Source organism: Argiope bruennichi, chromosome 5 (assembly GCF_947563725.1).
Source record: "Argiope bruennichi chromosome 5, qqArgBrue1.1, whole genome shotgun sequence".
NCBI classification, from domain to species: Eukaryota; Metazoa; Arthropoda; class Arachnida; order Araneae; family Araneidae; genus Argiope; species Argiope bruennichi.
The window spans coordinates 40,145,253-40,160,447 of record NC_079155.1 but is presented as its reverse complement, the minus strand read 5'-3'; the positions used below and the strand labels follow the sequence as shown (position 1 = coordinate 40,160,447).

General features: G+C 29.4%; 1 protein-coding gene across 1 annotated transcript in view; it reads left to right on the top strand.

The window, feature by feature from the left end:
- LOC129968149 (prodigiosin synthesizing transferase PigC-like) overlaps window positions 1-12,355 on the top strand; it is a 55,216-nt gene extending 42,861 nt beyond the window's left edge. The window contains exons 34-40 of the mRNA XM_056081966.1: window positions 2,346-2,509; window positions 3,489-3,567; window positions 3,674-3,734; window positions 6,744-6,820; window positions 8,289-8,391; window positions 11,124-11,198; window positions 12,111-12,355. Of these exons, the coding sequence (XP_055937941.1) occupies window positions 2,346-2,509; window positions 3,489-3,567; window positions 3,674-3,734; window positions 6,744-6,820; window positions 8,289-8,391; window positions 11,124-11,198; window positions 12,111-12,172 (621 nt within the window). The 3' untranslated portion in view covers window positions 12,173-12,355. The remainder of the gene's footprint in view (window positions 1-2,345; window positions 2,510-3,488; window positions 3,568-3,673; window positions 3,735-6,743; window positions 6,821-8,288; window positions 8,392-11,123; window positions 11,199-12,110) is intronic.
- The last annotated feature ends 2,840 nt before the right edge of the window (window positions 12,356-15,195 follow it).

Here is a 15,195-nt window from a genome sequence, read left to right as displayed (position 1 = left end):
TTATTATCCTATGGATTTTTTGCCTGGAGAGGAAGTTGCTGGTAGCTCTTTTCAGCCATTTTTGTTTATGGCTTGGTGATGGTTTTTTCTTGTCAAGAGATTGTGAGGATGCATTCCTTAGCATAATGAAATACCGTGCCAATCCCACCACAACTGCACTGATCACTCTCAACCACATTGAACCTTTTGAGGTAGGTAGGAAAAGGCCCGAGTTTTGAGAAAATAATATCCTCTCTGATCCATTTAGTGGGATGAAGGTTAACTGAAGGGAGGATATTAAAAAATTTTCTGCCTGTGTCATTATTGCTCCAATATCTTTGCCATTCCTCTAGCATGCCTTTCTGGCGGAGGGCTTTTATATGTGGTTTAGGAAGCTTTGTTTGCATATAAAATTGCCCATTTCTCGTTGGGTTTATCATCAGTTGGTCTGATTTTTCACTGCCTATATTGCCTGCATGTGCTTTAACCCATGAGACTTTTACTATTGGATTTGAAATCAAAACACTAAAAATTTCTCTTGCTAGTTATTGCTTTGTGCTCTTTGGATTAGAGGATGCCATGATACTAGCTCTATTGTCGACATGTATTTTAAAAGTGCTGTTGTTTGGAAACTGAGATGCATATTTAACTGCTTTATGAAGTGCGATGGGTTCAGCTTGACAAACAGTGTTTTTGTCATTCAGTTTGGGAGGCTAGTGAAAGGACCAGGAATCACTGATCAAAACACAAAACGCAGCTCCAACTCTATGTTCTGTTTTTGAGTCATCTGTTAAGATATTGATATTGTTCATTTAATATGTATTTACTTCTTCATCTTCATTTACTTCTTCAATGAGATTTGATTGGGATTTAGAAACTGTGAAGGGTGAGTAGACCAGCCAGTTTCTTTCTTCTCTAGCTCTTCTGGTTAGATCTCTGTTATATTATGCGCAAGACGGATTCTTAGGCGATATATTGAAGTTAGTCTGGCTTCAAACTGTAATTGCATCTGCAGGGCTGATTGCCGAGAATTGTTTTTGGAGCTGCTGTTGGAGTTGGGCGATATGCACCAGAAATATAGAGATGACAGGGTCTCTGAATGGAGGAGAGTTTTCTCTTCATTCTGTATGTTGGGTTTATACACCATGCTGAAGAACCATGGGCGTACATTCTCTCAAATACTGTATTATAATGAACTCGTTAGTACATACAGGGTTATTATAAAAAAAACTATCCCGATATACGATACTATAACTATCATACGTTCATAGGAAAGAAATAAAATTTTGGTTTAAAGTATTTTGAAGTTTGAGCTCAAGAATCATATGAAAAACAAGCAAGTTAGTTAGTTATAGTTAGTTATCTAACATCAAACAAGTTAGTTAGCTCTAGTTAGTTATCTGACCGCAAGCAAGTTAGTAAGCTCTAGTTAGTTATCTGACTGCAAGCAAGTTAATAAGCTCTAACAGTTACGGTTGCAGAAAAGAAATTTTCTAATGACAACACCAACTCTCTTTTATTGGAATGTGTTCGTCATAGCAAAAAACAATAAGTAGCATTGGAATGGTACCTGTAATATGAAAGTCACCAGTGCTAGACAGACTAAAAAGAAAAGAGAAAATAACAAACAACCTCAGAAAAACAATCGAAAAACCACATTTTATTTGTTTCACAAATTTTCTATTTGACCTATTTCAACCACGATGACGCTTTGGATGCGGCAGATGGTGTTTAGAATCAAAGTACGTGCTATGCAGAAAATAATCTATTGAACTTCCCTTCTCTGTTAGACGCACCACAATTGTTTTCATTTTCAAAAATTTTAGTCCGTTAAAGTGGAAAGTATGATAGTTACGATCTCATATATTTGGATAGTTTTTTTTTCGTATAACCTCTCTCTCTCTCTCTCTCTCTCTCTCTCTATATATATATATATATATATATATATATATATATATATATATATATATATAGAGAGAGAGAGAGAGAGAGAGAGAGAGAGAGAAAGAAAGGAGACAGAAAGATAAATATTGATAACCATTTTTTCTTTTAAAGTCATGCTTTGTGAAAAAGAAGTTAGTACATTTTTTTTCAGGGAAACCTCTATCTTTTATAGTTATTAATCTTTTATATTTTGTTGAACCATTGCGCGTGTAGTTCAAGATTTTTTTTTCTTTTTCCGCATAGGATTTTGTATTCTCCCTCCCCTTTTGTATTAGAAAAAGATACTTCTATGAAAAAAATTAGAATCAGCAGCAAATTTATTTACCAGATTCTAAAAAAATTAGGTTTAACGGTACAAGAAATGATGAGCAGAATAAACAGTTGATGAATACCAATGTTTTTTTTTTTTTCGTCATTTATAGTCTCTGAGTGTTAAATCGTTTGACCACTGGCGGAAAGGTGTTCGACGACTCGGAAAACAGATGGTATCTGAAGGCCGTCTACCTGAGGAAGAATTGATTTTCTTTATGACTCTTGATGAGATTAATGACTTATTGAATACCAGATCTCCCATCATAATTTCAAGGTATGTCAAATTTAACAACAATTAAAATATTTTCAATTTTAGATTCCTACTCAATTTAATCATGAATATATGACTGAATTTCAATTAAAAAATAATTGAATAATCCTTATGTGTAATTCAACAAATCCTTAGTAGCACACAAATACTGTACAATATTGTATGGCATTGATCAATATTTACAGTATTGTATAATATTGTGAAATATTGATTAATATTGTTACGAATCCTTGATGCGGCTTCCCAGCATAGTGGGTTCCATAGGAGATCCCAGAGCTTGGCGACTTTCATGCCAAAACAGATTATACCCGAAACATCGAGAATTTTCCCGATTCGTCCAGTAGGAACCGAGTTACGCCTCGTGCGTTCCTGATTGGTTGAGAGGCTTCTAGCCTCGCCTCCTGAGACCTATAAAAGGAGCTGCAGCTGCCGGGGAGTCGACGGTGAATTGAGTCGTGGACCAGTGGAGTCGAAGAGTAGTCGGAATCGACGTTAAAGAACTGGCCTTCCAGAGTTAAGCGGAGCAGCGACGGAGTGAAGCTAGTGCTGAACTAAACTGTGCGCTACTGTCTGCAGTAGAGACTGTTGTATGCTGCTGTTTATGCTGTTTTGTATGCTGCTGTTTTATGCTGCACGTCTCGGCTGAAGATAATCGACTTTTGTGCTGTATATAGTTGTCGTCTTTGTGCTGTCCTGTGTGTCCTCGTGTAAATAAACGTCGTTGTTTTATTTTCTACTGCCGCCTGCTGATTGAGCGTTCTCCACACCATATAACTCCCACTATCCAAACGAACCCGGAAATTTCGTAACAATATCATATAATATTGTACAATATTGGGGAACATGCTGTGCTACCTGTTATCTATATATCTATATGCATGTTCATTTTTGCTTAGTACGCTCCAAATTGTATCTTTCATAGAATCGATAAATACGTTATGCTTCAACTGTAACATTCTCAAATATATGATGTTATTTTCAGAGCAAGCCATCGGCGAAAGATCTTTCCTACTCTTGAAAATTATAAATTTCCAGAAATAATGAAGGGAATACCGAAACCAGTAAATTACATTTCCTTTTCCTGATAAACTTTGTTAATTCTTCACAAATTAATGCATGAAGAATTATATATATATAGAATAAATAAGCTTATTATTTTTATTTTAGATTAATGACGAAGAAGAATCGGCAGATACATATGAATTCATAGCAGATTTAACTATGAAAGGTAATTTTATGAAAATCTTTCATCTGCTTCTGACTTAAAATGTTTGAAGATATTTTTATAAACTGATAGAGTTTTCTTTGGAAATTACAAGCATTAAAATTCTCTTAGACAGACATTATTATTTCTTTCAAAGCAGCACCTTATATATATGTAATGATATTTTAAAACTCTTAATTTAATCCAAATTAATTGCCAAGATTTTATCTTAATTTAGCCCATCGTAACTTCATTCTAAAATATTCTCTTATTTCGTGATCCAATTCCAATTTCGGTTTAATTAATTCCTCTGTAAAAATAATGCGCCATCAGTACTACGTATCAAGAGAAAGTGATATCTTCGGTTGCCCTTGAAAAGGTGTCAAAGGTCATCACGCGTATTGAATTGGCACCTGACCAGAAATCCTATGTTATATAAGACTAGTAATCATTTGTTCGTCCATTTTTTGCCTTCTTGCTTACTTCTGCTTTTGTGGCGCAATGCGCCTTCTTGTAAAAATCATGCCAGCCACTCGGAATAGAATAAAACGAAATTAAAAATACCAAGTCTCTTTACTTCTTCGAACTGCATACTACTTAAACCAAAAATATGTTACATATTATTTAGTCGACAGGATTCAAAATTCATTACATATATATATTGCAATGAATATTTTAAGCGCTCAGTTATTGTGCTTTTTTGAATGTAAAACGAAATATTAAGATATTCTTTTTATATCAGCTATTTCCTGGGAATATCGGCTGTGTTTAATTTCTATTAAATCGGCAATGGATTACTCAATATTCTCGTTTCATTTCCTAGTGTCACTGATTCCTTACGAATTATTTCATATTTCTGATTATTTTTAGCCGTAGCAATTTCGAAAGCCTCAAGTTCTTGTACACTGAAACTACATCAAGCATCGGTATCATTGTGAAATTCCTCCTCCCTTTCTTAAGTGTGTTGGATTGAATATCCAAGTTGCTTGTTTTATCCATTTGAGATGCTTGCCAGATGCGTTTGGGGAGCAAGTAGGTTTTCTGAAAACTCTCAAAGGATGTCCGAGCATCCATTTTTTAGCAGACGTCATCTAAGTAGGATCTTGTTTCTTATATTAACCCCTTAAGATCATGTGTATTCGTTGCCATTTTTGAGAAGGATAAAGAATTCTTCACATCTTTGAAAAAGCAATGAAAGTGTTCCAGTATTCTGTGGTATCTGAATTCGAATAATCTTACAAATGCAAGAATAAAGCATAGTTGTGGCAAGGATGAGGACCCTGCTATTTTAATAGTTTTAAGTCTAATTTTACTATTATGTGCATGAAAAATCCTAATGGAATTATATGTCGTGAATTATTTTAAATGACATAATCTATAAAAAAATGATTCAAGTAATGTATCTTCAAATTGCAAGCAGTAATGAAATCCCTCTTCTTATTTCTCAAGTAAACTAGGTAAATAATATTCGAGATTTTTTCCTTAGCCTTTCAGAAATAGAAGAAAATCCCTTAGTAAATATTTGTAAAAAAAAATATTTTAAAAGTGAAATGCAATTTGAAAATCATTCGAAAAATAATTAAAGGAAATTATTTAAGCTCAGGAAAACTTCAACGACAATTGAATTGCCCCCATTAAACGACAACTTTTTAAATTTTAAAATGTTTTAAAATTCTGTTTCCTTATATAGTATTTCCGGAAGTTACTGTGGATGAATACCAATATTTTACCTTATTTTATTTAAAATTCAAACAAATTATCCCAGGGTATACATTTATATCTTCCAAATTATATTTGTACCAAATTTGGTAACTCTGCGTCAGGCGATCTGAAATGCAAAGCATCAACAGATAGAACCACAAAGCATTCTATTTTATTATTGTTGAAGATAATGCTACCAAAGAGCAGGCAACGAAATAGGTAATAATTTTGGCAAACTGTTACTTCCAACATTTTATAAGAATTATTCTAAAGGTCGTTTGAGATGGTTATGTTACAACTTGTTTAAATTATATTTTAGCGTTCTTAAATGCCGAATGAGAAATATTCAACAATTACTCACACACAGCCGCTATACAAACAGGCATTTTGAATAACACTTCTGGGAGTTTGTAAAAATTACAAACGAAGAAATGACTACAAGAAATTATCTAAGCAATTATGTAGAACGCTGATGAAAAGCATGAAACTTTGAGAATAACTTAATAGCCAAAAAACTGAAAACCATCATTATGTGAAGATTAAGAAACATAAAAAATTTTGTGATTATTTGCATGATTATTAGTAAAAATAAGATAGTTGTGTTAAGTCATGATATAGAATGTTTCTTCCCTCAAGCTGAAACATGTTTTTATAACAATATTAACTGCCTTTGGTGACCAATTGATTAACTGGAATTAATGATTGCTAAAAAATTTAATAGACTATTTTATGCAACAAGGACTTAATGGCTAACTGATAAAAATATATTTAAAATTCATATTTTTTATAACGTATGCTGCATTATACTTATAGTATTTTGTTCATTGTGTAGAACATTTTTTAAAATTTTCCGTACATATCTCTATCCGTCTAATTATTTCACAAGAAAGAGCGGCTGTATTTAAATATGGTCGCACGTTAAGAATTTTTATCCACAGTTCGATTCTAAAAATTAAACCTTAATCGTAAATTGGAAAAAAAAATATTAAAATGCATAGGAAATAATATAAGAACAATCTTTATACTGAAACCCATTTAGACATTGAAATATAAGAAATATTTTTTTCATGTCTTTATCACCAATAGTAATATAAAAATTTTCTTTATTCTGTAGTATTTTTGGGAGCTATGGCGGAAAAATATCAAAGCTTCCTTTAGTGCTAATTAATTAAATTTCTAATTAATATTTAATATTTTAAATATTTCGCTCCGTGTTACAAATTCCTCCATGTTGCACGCAATCTGGCTTGTAAAACTATCATGAATGCAAGTGCGCACGTACGCACACATACCCATCTCTCTAAAAGCGATAATTCATAATTTTTTTTGTAGGTACTCCAGTGAGTGTAGGTGTAACGAAGGGATATGCAAGAGTAGCAATATCTTTAGAAGAAGCGTCTCATTTGCAGGTCAGTAATGACTGCAAGAAATTTCAATAATAATTAGTCTTAACGTAGTCTCGCACAGCTCTAATTTCGATTTACTCATCAGATATAGAATTTGTAAAACGTGTGATTTTTTCACCGATACATACGAATAGCGTTAATGAATAATTTATTTCCTGGTATACTTTACTATTTTTTAATATTATATGCTTTCTAAAATTAACTTTTGAGATCATTTTTTAAAAAAAAATTTGGATGCAGATTAATGCCTGATGAATGAGCGCTTTAATGTTGTACATCTTGTTCTTTCATCGTACAGAGAAAGCAAATTTAAGAATTCAAGGAAGTTAAATTAAATTTCTTGAAGTTTTTTTCAAATGTTTTAAAAGTGTAATTTTAATCTATGCAAATTCAGTGATAGAATAGGTTCCTTTTATAAATTACTTACATCAACATTTTAAAGTTTAAAATGCGCGCGTTAATGCCCGACATCTTGTTCTTTCAGAGTATAGCAAAAGCAAATTTAGAAATTCAAGGAAGTTAAATTAAATTTCTTGATGTTTTTCTCAATTTTTTTTTAAATGATAGTTTTTATTTACGCAAATTCAGTGATAGAATAGGTTCCTTTTATAAATTTCTTATCTCAACAATTAATATTTAAAAGTACCAAAAATTATTCGAAGCTTAAAAACCGTCCAAATTTGCTGACATGCCCAAACTGTCCAGTTTTATGTTAATATGACATGCTTTAATATAGCGATTATCCCACTTTATACCTGATATGCTAGAGCTGTGAAGTTTTGTACGTTAGAAAGTTCTTGGGGATATTATATTTCTTTAAAATTTATGTAATTTCGTGCTAATGACTTCACCTGAATTTGAGCACAAAAAGAAAAGAAAAAAGATTTAAAAAAACAAAAGACAGTATGAAGAAAGAATATAATGATAGAAAGGATGAAGGCTTGTTGCATTAAAAATTAGAAAAGATTGAATAAAGAAAGAATATAATAAAATAAATGATTAAGTCTTGTTTACATTGTCTTGTTTCTAAGACCTGTAACTTGACTTGCTTGACGGAGATCGTACTTCGGACCTGGAGTCGGTTAGAACCAATCAGTGGCGCCTGTTTCCTTGGAATGTATACTATCATTTATCCATTTATTAGCATTTGGCTGTTCCAATAGTTATTCCACAATAAAGGCAAGAACATTCTAGATTGTCGGATATGATAATGATTCTTCCCAATATAAGGAGAATTGCTTATTTATGGTTAGATATACCAAAAGACTGACAAAAAGAATTACGGCCCTGTTCTCATGGCTTGCAATCGTATTGCCATAGGACTTATCATTACCGACAGAAATTTAGTAACAATTTTTACAACAGTACATATATCATTATGGATAAATTGTCTTTCAGATAGTCAACACAAATTTTAATTAACGTGTTTTTCCTTTTATTCTTTTTACTAAATAATTTTTTTTTTTTACAGTCTGGTGAAATTCTGATAACCTACAGTACTGACATTGGCTGGAGTCCGTATTTCCCGATTGTATCTGGAGTAGTTACTGAGCTTGGAGGACTCATTTCTCATGGTATTTTCAGTATTGTAAACTTAAATTATAATGCATTGAATTATTGTGAGCGTTATTATTCATTTATTATTAATGTAATTAATAACGTTTTCTCGGATTTTATTATTTTTTGAATAATTTTTATCACATGAGTAAAAATTGTATATGGTTGAACATCAGTTAATTATAGTTAATTTCCTAATGCAAATGCTAAATAGCATCATTAAGTAGAAAAATAAATTTTTACTATCCAATAGAAAATTCTAAATATGTTAAGTCAGAGTTCTTAATTATATCTTAATTATAATGTATATATAAATATATAATTTTTCAAAAAGAAAGAAAAGCATTAAAAAATAAGAATACATTAAAAAAATAAGTTTCTTTGACAAATAATTGTTTTAACCTTTATTGATGTTTTAATTCTTAAAGCACAATTTTATACAATTTCTTAATTAACCCTCCGCACGGCTACTTATTCTGGGCATGGCATCTCTAAAATTTTTCTCTGTTTGACAAAAGCTTATTTCAAGCAATATGAGCCTCATGCTGGGTAGTGTTTGAAAAAGAAACGAGTGTTTTTATTCACTCTTCTTTTCTATCTGTGGAGATCCAATTACAACAATGAGGAGAGAGGATTCTTATCCAATGACTGGTCTCTTCTCCTGAATCTCAAACTAAATTTTTATTTTGCAAAATTAATTATAGTTCCAATCTAAATATTATTAAATCGCTTCTCGAAAACTTATTTCATTTCGGAAAAGAAAAGAATATTCTTTATAAGCGATTTTAGTCTTTCAAACTAAAATTTGTCCATGATAGAATTGTTTATTAAACATCTTTTATTTCAAAATTTTTACAACAGAATCCATATGTTATAATTTTTTTCACTAGTATTTTATAATATAATAAGGTGGGGGGGGGAAAGAAATTCAGAGATATAAATGTTCCAAAACCATGCTGTAAATCTACACTTTTCTGATGAAGCAGTCTAGAACGTAAATGTCTAATAAAAATAAATGATTTTTTCGAGCGCATATTAATTTTCAATATGTGTGTCATATGCTTTATGTTTTACCCAGAAATTAAGATATAGTTTTCGTTGCAAGTTGAAAATTTTATTTTTCACAATGAACATTTTCTTCAATTTTTCTGTTTCTTTACTTTTTATTATTTTATTTTGAGGAGTGATAGATCTGAATTATTCTTTGGCAAACTTAAAAAAGTACATTCTAAAATCCATTTTTACAAAAAAAAAAAAAAAAAAAAAAAGATAATATAGATATATTTAGAAATATTCTTTAAGGTAGTTCAAATCATTAGAATTTTGAATTCAAAATTATTCAAGAACAATTCAATTTTCATGGAATTTTCCGAAAATTTAAATTGGTTATAATAAATATTTAATGAGATATGAAATGAGTCGCTTTAAGCGCCGAAATCATCTAAATTTTGTCATAAAATAAAGCAAAGCACTTTTGTAGGAAGACCTTGTTTGCTTGTATATTTAAATGCTTCATTAAACTGTTTGGCATTTATTTAATCATCTGGAAGCAGATTTGATTTGCAGGAAAACATGTTACCGCATGAGTTCGAATGTTACGAAAAATAGTCATTTGAAAATTAAATGATCCATTTATAATTTATGTTACACTGGAAATCTAATAACTAATTTTTCTTTTTCAAAAAATAATCAATAAATTTCTAGTAAAAAACACACAGAAAATATGATTTCAATTAAATGAAATTTGGCTTATTTGAAAGCAATTGATACCATTTTTCATGAAATGGCTAAATGGGAAAGAACATGCTGCGTAAACAGCTGTATCTAGATTGCTTTATTAACAATCATACCGACTATATTTGGTTAAAAACGTATGATAACCGACTAAATTTGGAGACAAATTAAAAATATCCCCATTTAAAAAATCACTATAATTCCAAACAGTAATGCCTATAATGCCAATATATATATATATATATATATATATATATATATATATATATATATATATATATATATATATATATATATATATATATATATATATATATATATATATATATATATATATATATATATATATATATTAAATTAGGCGGTTTTAACAACAAAAAAATGCCTATTTAATGAAATTTTAGCAAAATTTTCAACTTTAAGTAAAACAGCATAAATAAATACTATGAAATTATCTTTTCTAATAAAGTGTGAATTTAATTTAATAAATAAGATTTCTATATCGATTTTTTTTTATGATTACGATACTTTTTTTTCACATGGAAGGAAAAAATAAACAATTCATTCAGAAGTTCGTTGATGATTATCCTTTAAAGCAATAATGTTTAATGATCTAATGAGTATAAAATGGCTCTAATGTGAATCATGTATCTATGATTGTCGAATTTCTTAAATAACCATTAAAATGAAACACTTGTAAACAAATGTACATTTTTTTAACAAAGGTAGTTGTTATTATATGCTGTCCATAAAAACATGATGTAATCCAAATCTGCAATAGTAAAATATAAACACACTAGCCAGCAAAAATCTTGGAAGAGTGAAAAATTAAATGGATTTCCAAAGCATAGAAATCGTGGTAAAGCAACCAGAAGATTAATAAATACACTCTTATACTCTTGTGTTAGGACAATTAGTTATGCAAAATATAGTTGATCCTAATTTTTTCATTCAACGATATTCCTGACTTATATAAAATATTTTAAACTCAAAACATTTTATTTGTATGTTTTAGGTGCTGTCGTCAGTCGCGAATACGGTTTACCTTGTGTTGTAGGTTTACAAGGAGCGACAAAGAAATTTCATACAGGTAATAAAAATCATTCATCAATCTCTTACTAATAGATTAAGAAACACGTAATTTCATCGGTTGTCTTGATTAAAAAAGAGATACTTATGTTATTTATTAATTCATTTGCGTTTCAAATGCACTGTTGAGGAGTATTTTAGGTGAAAACTATTTTTATAGAGAAGCTGGTTAAATGCGAATCATAAATTCTTTTCTTCAACTTCGTTTATTTCTATTTCTTAGAAAAATTCGCCCTTCTTACATCGCCAGGATTAGATTCACTTTTTCAGTAAGCATGTCTTACATGTAATGTATTTGTCAGTTGTCATCATGTGACATATTTCAAAAACAATATTTTTTACATCTATGTCAAACAATTATTTTGTTAATATCAATAGTTTTATATTTTTGTGTATATATATTTAGCCAATTGTTTTCCATGTCTCAGAAAGTACTAGCAACTTTTTTATGCTATGACGCTTAACATGTTAAGTTCCTATTTTAAAATAATATGTGGGTTGTTTTTGAATAGATCTCACGGCATGAATTTTGATGAGATGACTATTACAACAGTTAAACCCTCCACTTTTCAGATTTTCTCATCGTGCCAAAGTAGCAGATGTCTGATCTTTTCTACAGATCCCCGATGGTGCTGAGTTTTAAATGATTCAGTTATCACTTTTAAAGTTCAGGTTATGTGTGTGGCAAAACGCGTTCCCACATTTTATTTCTTACATTTAGAAAGGTGTATTCTTAATAAAATAATTTCTGACATATTTTTCAAAATGTAGAATTTGCTATGCGTGTATAAAATTCTATATAATACTTTGGGGGATTAAGAAAAATATCAAAAGAAAACACGTTTCATATTTGATTGATAAAAAGGTTGAATTTCATAAATTAATAATTTTTTTATTTTTTTATTTTTTTTAGGAGATTATGTGTTGCTAGATGGGAAAAAAGGAATTTTACAGCGGTTACCTAAGCCAGAATGATAATAATATACTATCTTAAAATTTGAATCTTCAAATGTTTTGTGATTGTAACTGAGATAAAGAAAGTATTTTGTTGCTAGTTTCAAACATGTGTTTGTTTCCAAAGAATTCTTATACATAGTTTTTTATTGTCATAGAGATTTTTATAAAATGCTATTAAAATTATTCTCACTTTTCTAAGAGGATTCAGATATTTTACCTGAAGTTTGATAGATTATTTTCATTTATTTTTATTAATTACATTCGTTTTTCTAGTACGATTTGAAATTCGACTGAAGAAAAGTGAAGGACTAATGATAAGAGCAAACGATTTATTATAAGAGCAGAAAGGATTAAAATAACAACATTGTTAAATAACGGAATAAAATTAGAACACATTTGAACATACAGGCATCGCAAGTACATTATTCAGGGCGCCATCTCTCGGTGAAGATTAAACACTTCCATTTATTTCAATTTTAGCATGTTGACTATCAAACATGTTTATGCCTTCTTCTCACTTAATACATATTTAAACTCATACTACAAGATCAATGGAAAAAATAAACAAAATGTATTTATAAGAAGAAAGTCAATTACGTCGAGTTCAGACTATCAGAATGTTCTTTCTGCGAGGGAAGCGCGTTGACATAAGCAATACTATTCCTTGTTCATTATTATTTCGTTTGTAAAAGTTCGAGGAAACATATTTTTCCACACGATGATTCATTAGAAGAAACATTTTTTTACGCAATATGTTAAACTTCTTCATAATGATGCCATTTACAAATTATTAGATTTCTTGTGTATTTCATAAGCTAAATGGAAAAAATATTAAAATACATAATTTTTCAGCTAAATTCATGTTTACCTACGCATTTAGATATAACCAAAACTTCCTTCCGATGAATTATTTTTGGTTTTACTTAGTGAAGATTTCATGCTCATTGCACTTTTCCTCTTAGTATAGAGCCTTAACCAAAATATTTTTAAATGTTCACAACGCAATACTTTTCTTTTTGAATTATACATTTAGGCAAATTTTTTTTGCAATATACTAAAATATTCTTATGCGCATACACAAATGCTACTTTCTGCAAATATGATGTGAATTAATTTCATATAAAGGCCAAAGAAATTTAAATTACAATAGATATAAAAACTTTTGCAAATATATTGGGACTATCATGAAAAACTTTCAAATATTCGTAAAGTTTTAAAGAAAGAAAAGGCGATAAATTATTTTTTTTTTCATTTTTAGACATTAAAACCCAAAATTGTACCAACCAGCATCTCCAGCACACATGGGGTGATCGCTGAAAGCTCTTCAACTCCCTTAAATTAAAAAAAATGTCATGTATATAGAGAGAAGTAATGTGAACTAATCGTAAAATGACTATGCTGAGTATATTGAGATAAGGTACAGTGCCCGAAGTGGCTAAATATAAAAGTCACAAAAAAACTCAAAACCTAAAAGATATCGATCAAAAAGTTCAGTTAGAAAAAAAAATGTACCATATATTATCTGTAAAACTGGTGGAAATATTTGCGATTAAAATTATGAAATATCCGTGGCTGGAAAAAGGATTCATCTTAAAACAGAAAACTATATTTTCCGATAGTGCCATAGAGTGTCTTCCAACAACGAAGAAGTGAAATTTAAATTACGAAGAAAATAAAAATAATAATAATAAAGCAAATCTGAAAAACTCATTCGAGGCGAAAGGGATCTGAGGTTATTGAGGGACTCTTTCACTATAAACTCTTTTACAAGTCAAGGAAAATTCAAATTTTTAATCGTAAATATTCTTTGCCAGTTCACTATTTCCTCTGTTTTTATTATATTATAGCAAACATATTCCTAATTAGACGTTTTGTTAAATATAATTTATTATTTTAGTTTTTTTAAACTTCTTTATTTCGCCAATATATATATATATATATATATATATATATAATCAAAAATATAAGCATTATGAAATTCCAAATTAAAATCTATTGCCTAAAAAATCTAAAATTAAATTATTTTTGAATCAAACTAAAAAAGCACCATTGTATTTAGAGAGCGCTAATACAGCTGCTACTAAAACACAGATGAACCTAACCTAATTAGTAATAAATATCAAGTTAATAAAGTAAAAAGAAGAAATAGAAACAAAATTAAGCCGAAATAAAAATAAAAAGAATCCGGCCTGGAGACTTTCTCAAGAGTCAACTTCAGGCAAGTATTCAAAAAAAGGGATTTTTTCTGTAAGGGGTCAGACTTCTAGTCCAACAATATTGACCCCTCGTGACCCGAAAATCCCCTGAAATTAAGGCCTAAGAGATACACCATTTTATACAAACATAACACAATAAGTCACAAATGATACAATCTTCCACTTTTAAGCGAAAAATACAATAACATAATACAAACTATACAAGAACTCTCACAACCAATTATTAAAACAAAAAAGAGAGAACATAACATTAGCAGGGGGAAAAAATTATTTTTACAAAAATGTCCTATTGTGTTTTGTCTTGCTTCCCACTTCATTTTGTTTCTGCTTTCGTCATTCAATGTAATAAATAATTGGAGGGTCTCAGCGCCATCTATTGAGTTAGTTAATACGTAACATAAAATATATTTTTGTTTTTGTCAATACATACATACATACAATATAATTCCAGGTTTAATCTAATCTAATCTAATATATATATATATATATATATATATTAGATTAGATTAAACCTGGAATTATATTATATATATATATATATATATATATATATATATATATATATATATATATATATATATATATATATATATATATATATATATATATATATATATATATATATATATATATATATATATATATATATATATATATACATAAATGTCTGTGTGTATGCGTGTATAAAAGGTAGTGATTTGATATATATGCGGTATCCAGACAAATCTATCACATTTGTTGTTTTCTAATTAGACTGACAAGTAGTTGTAATGGTTATTGAATTCCACCCCAAAGAAATCCGAATTTTAAAATTTTTTTTTAGAA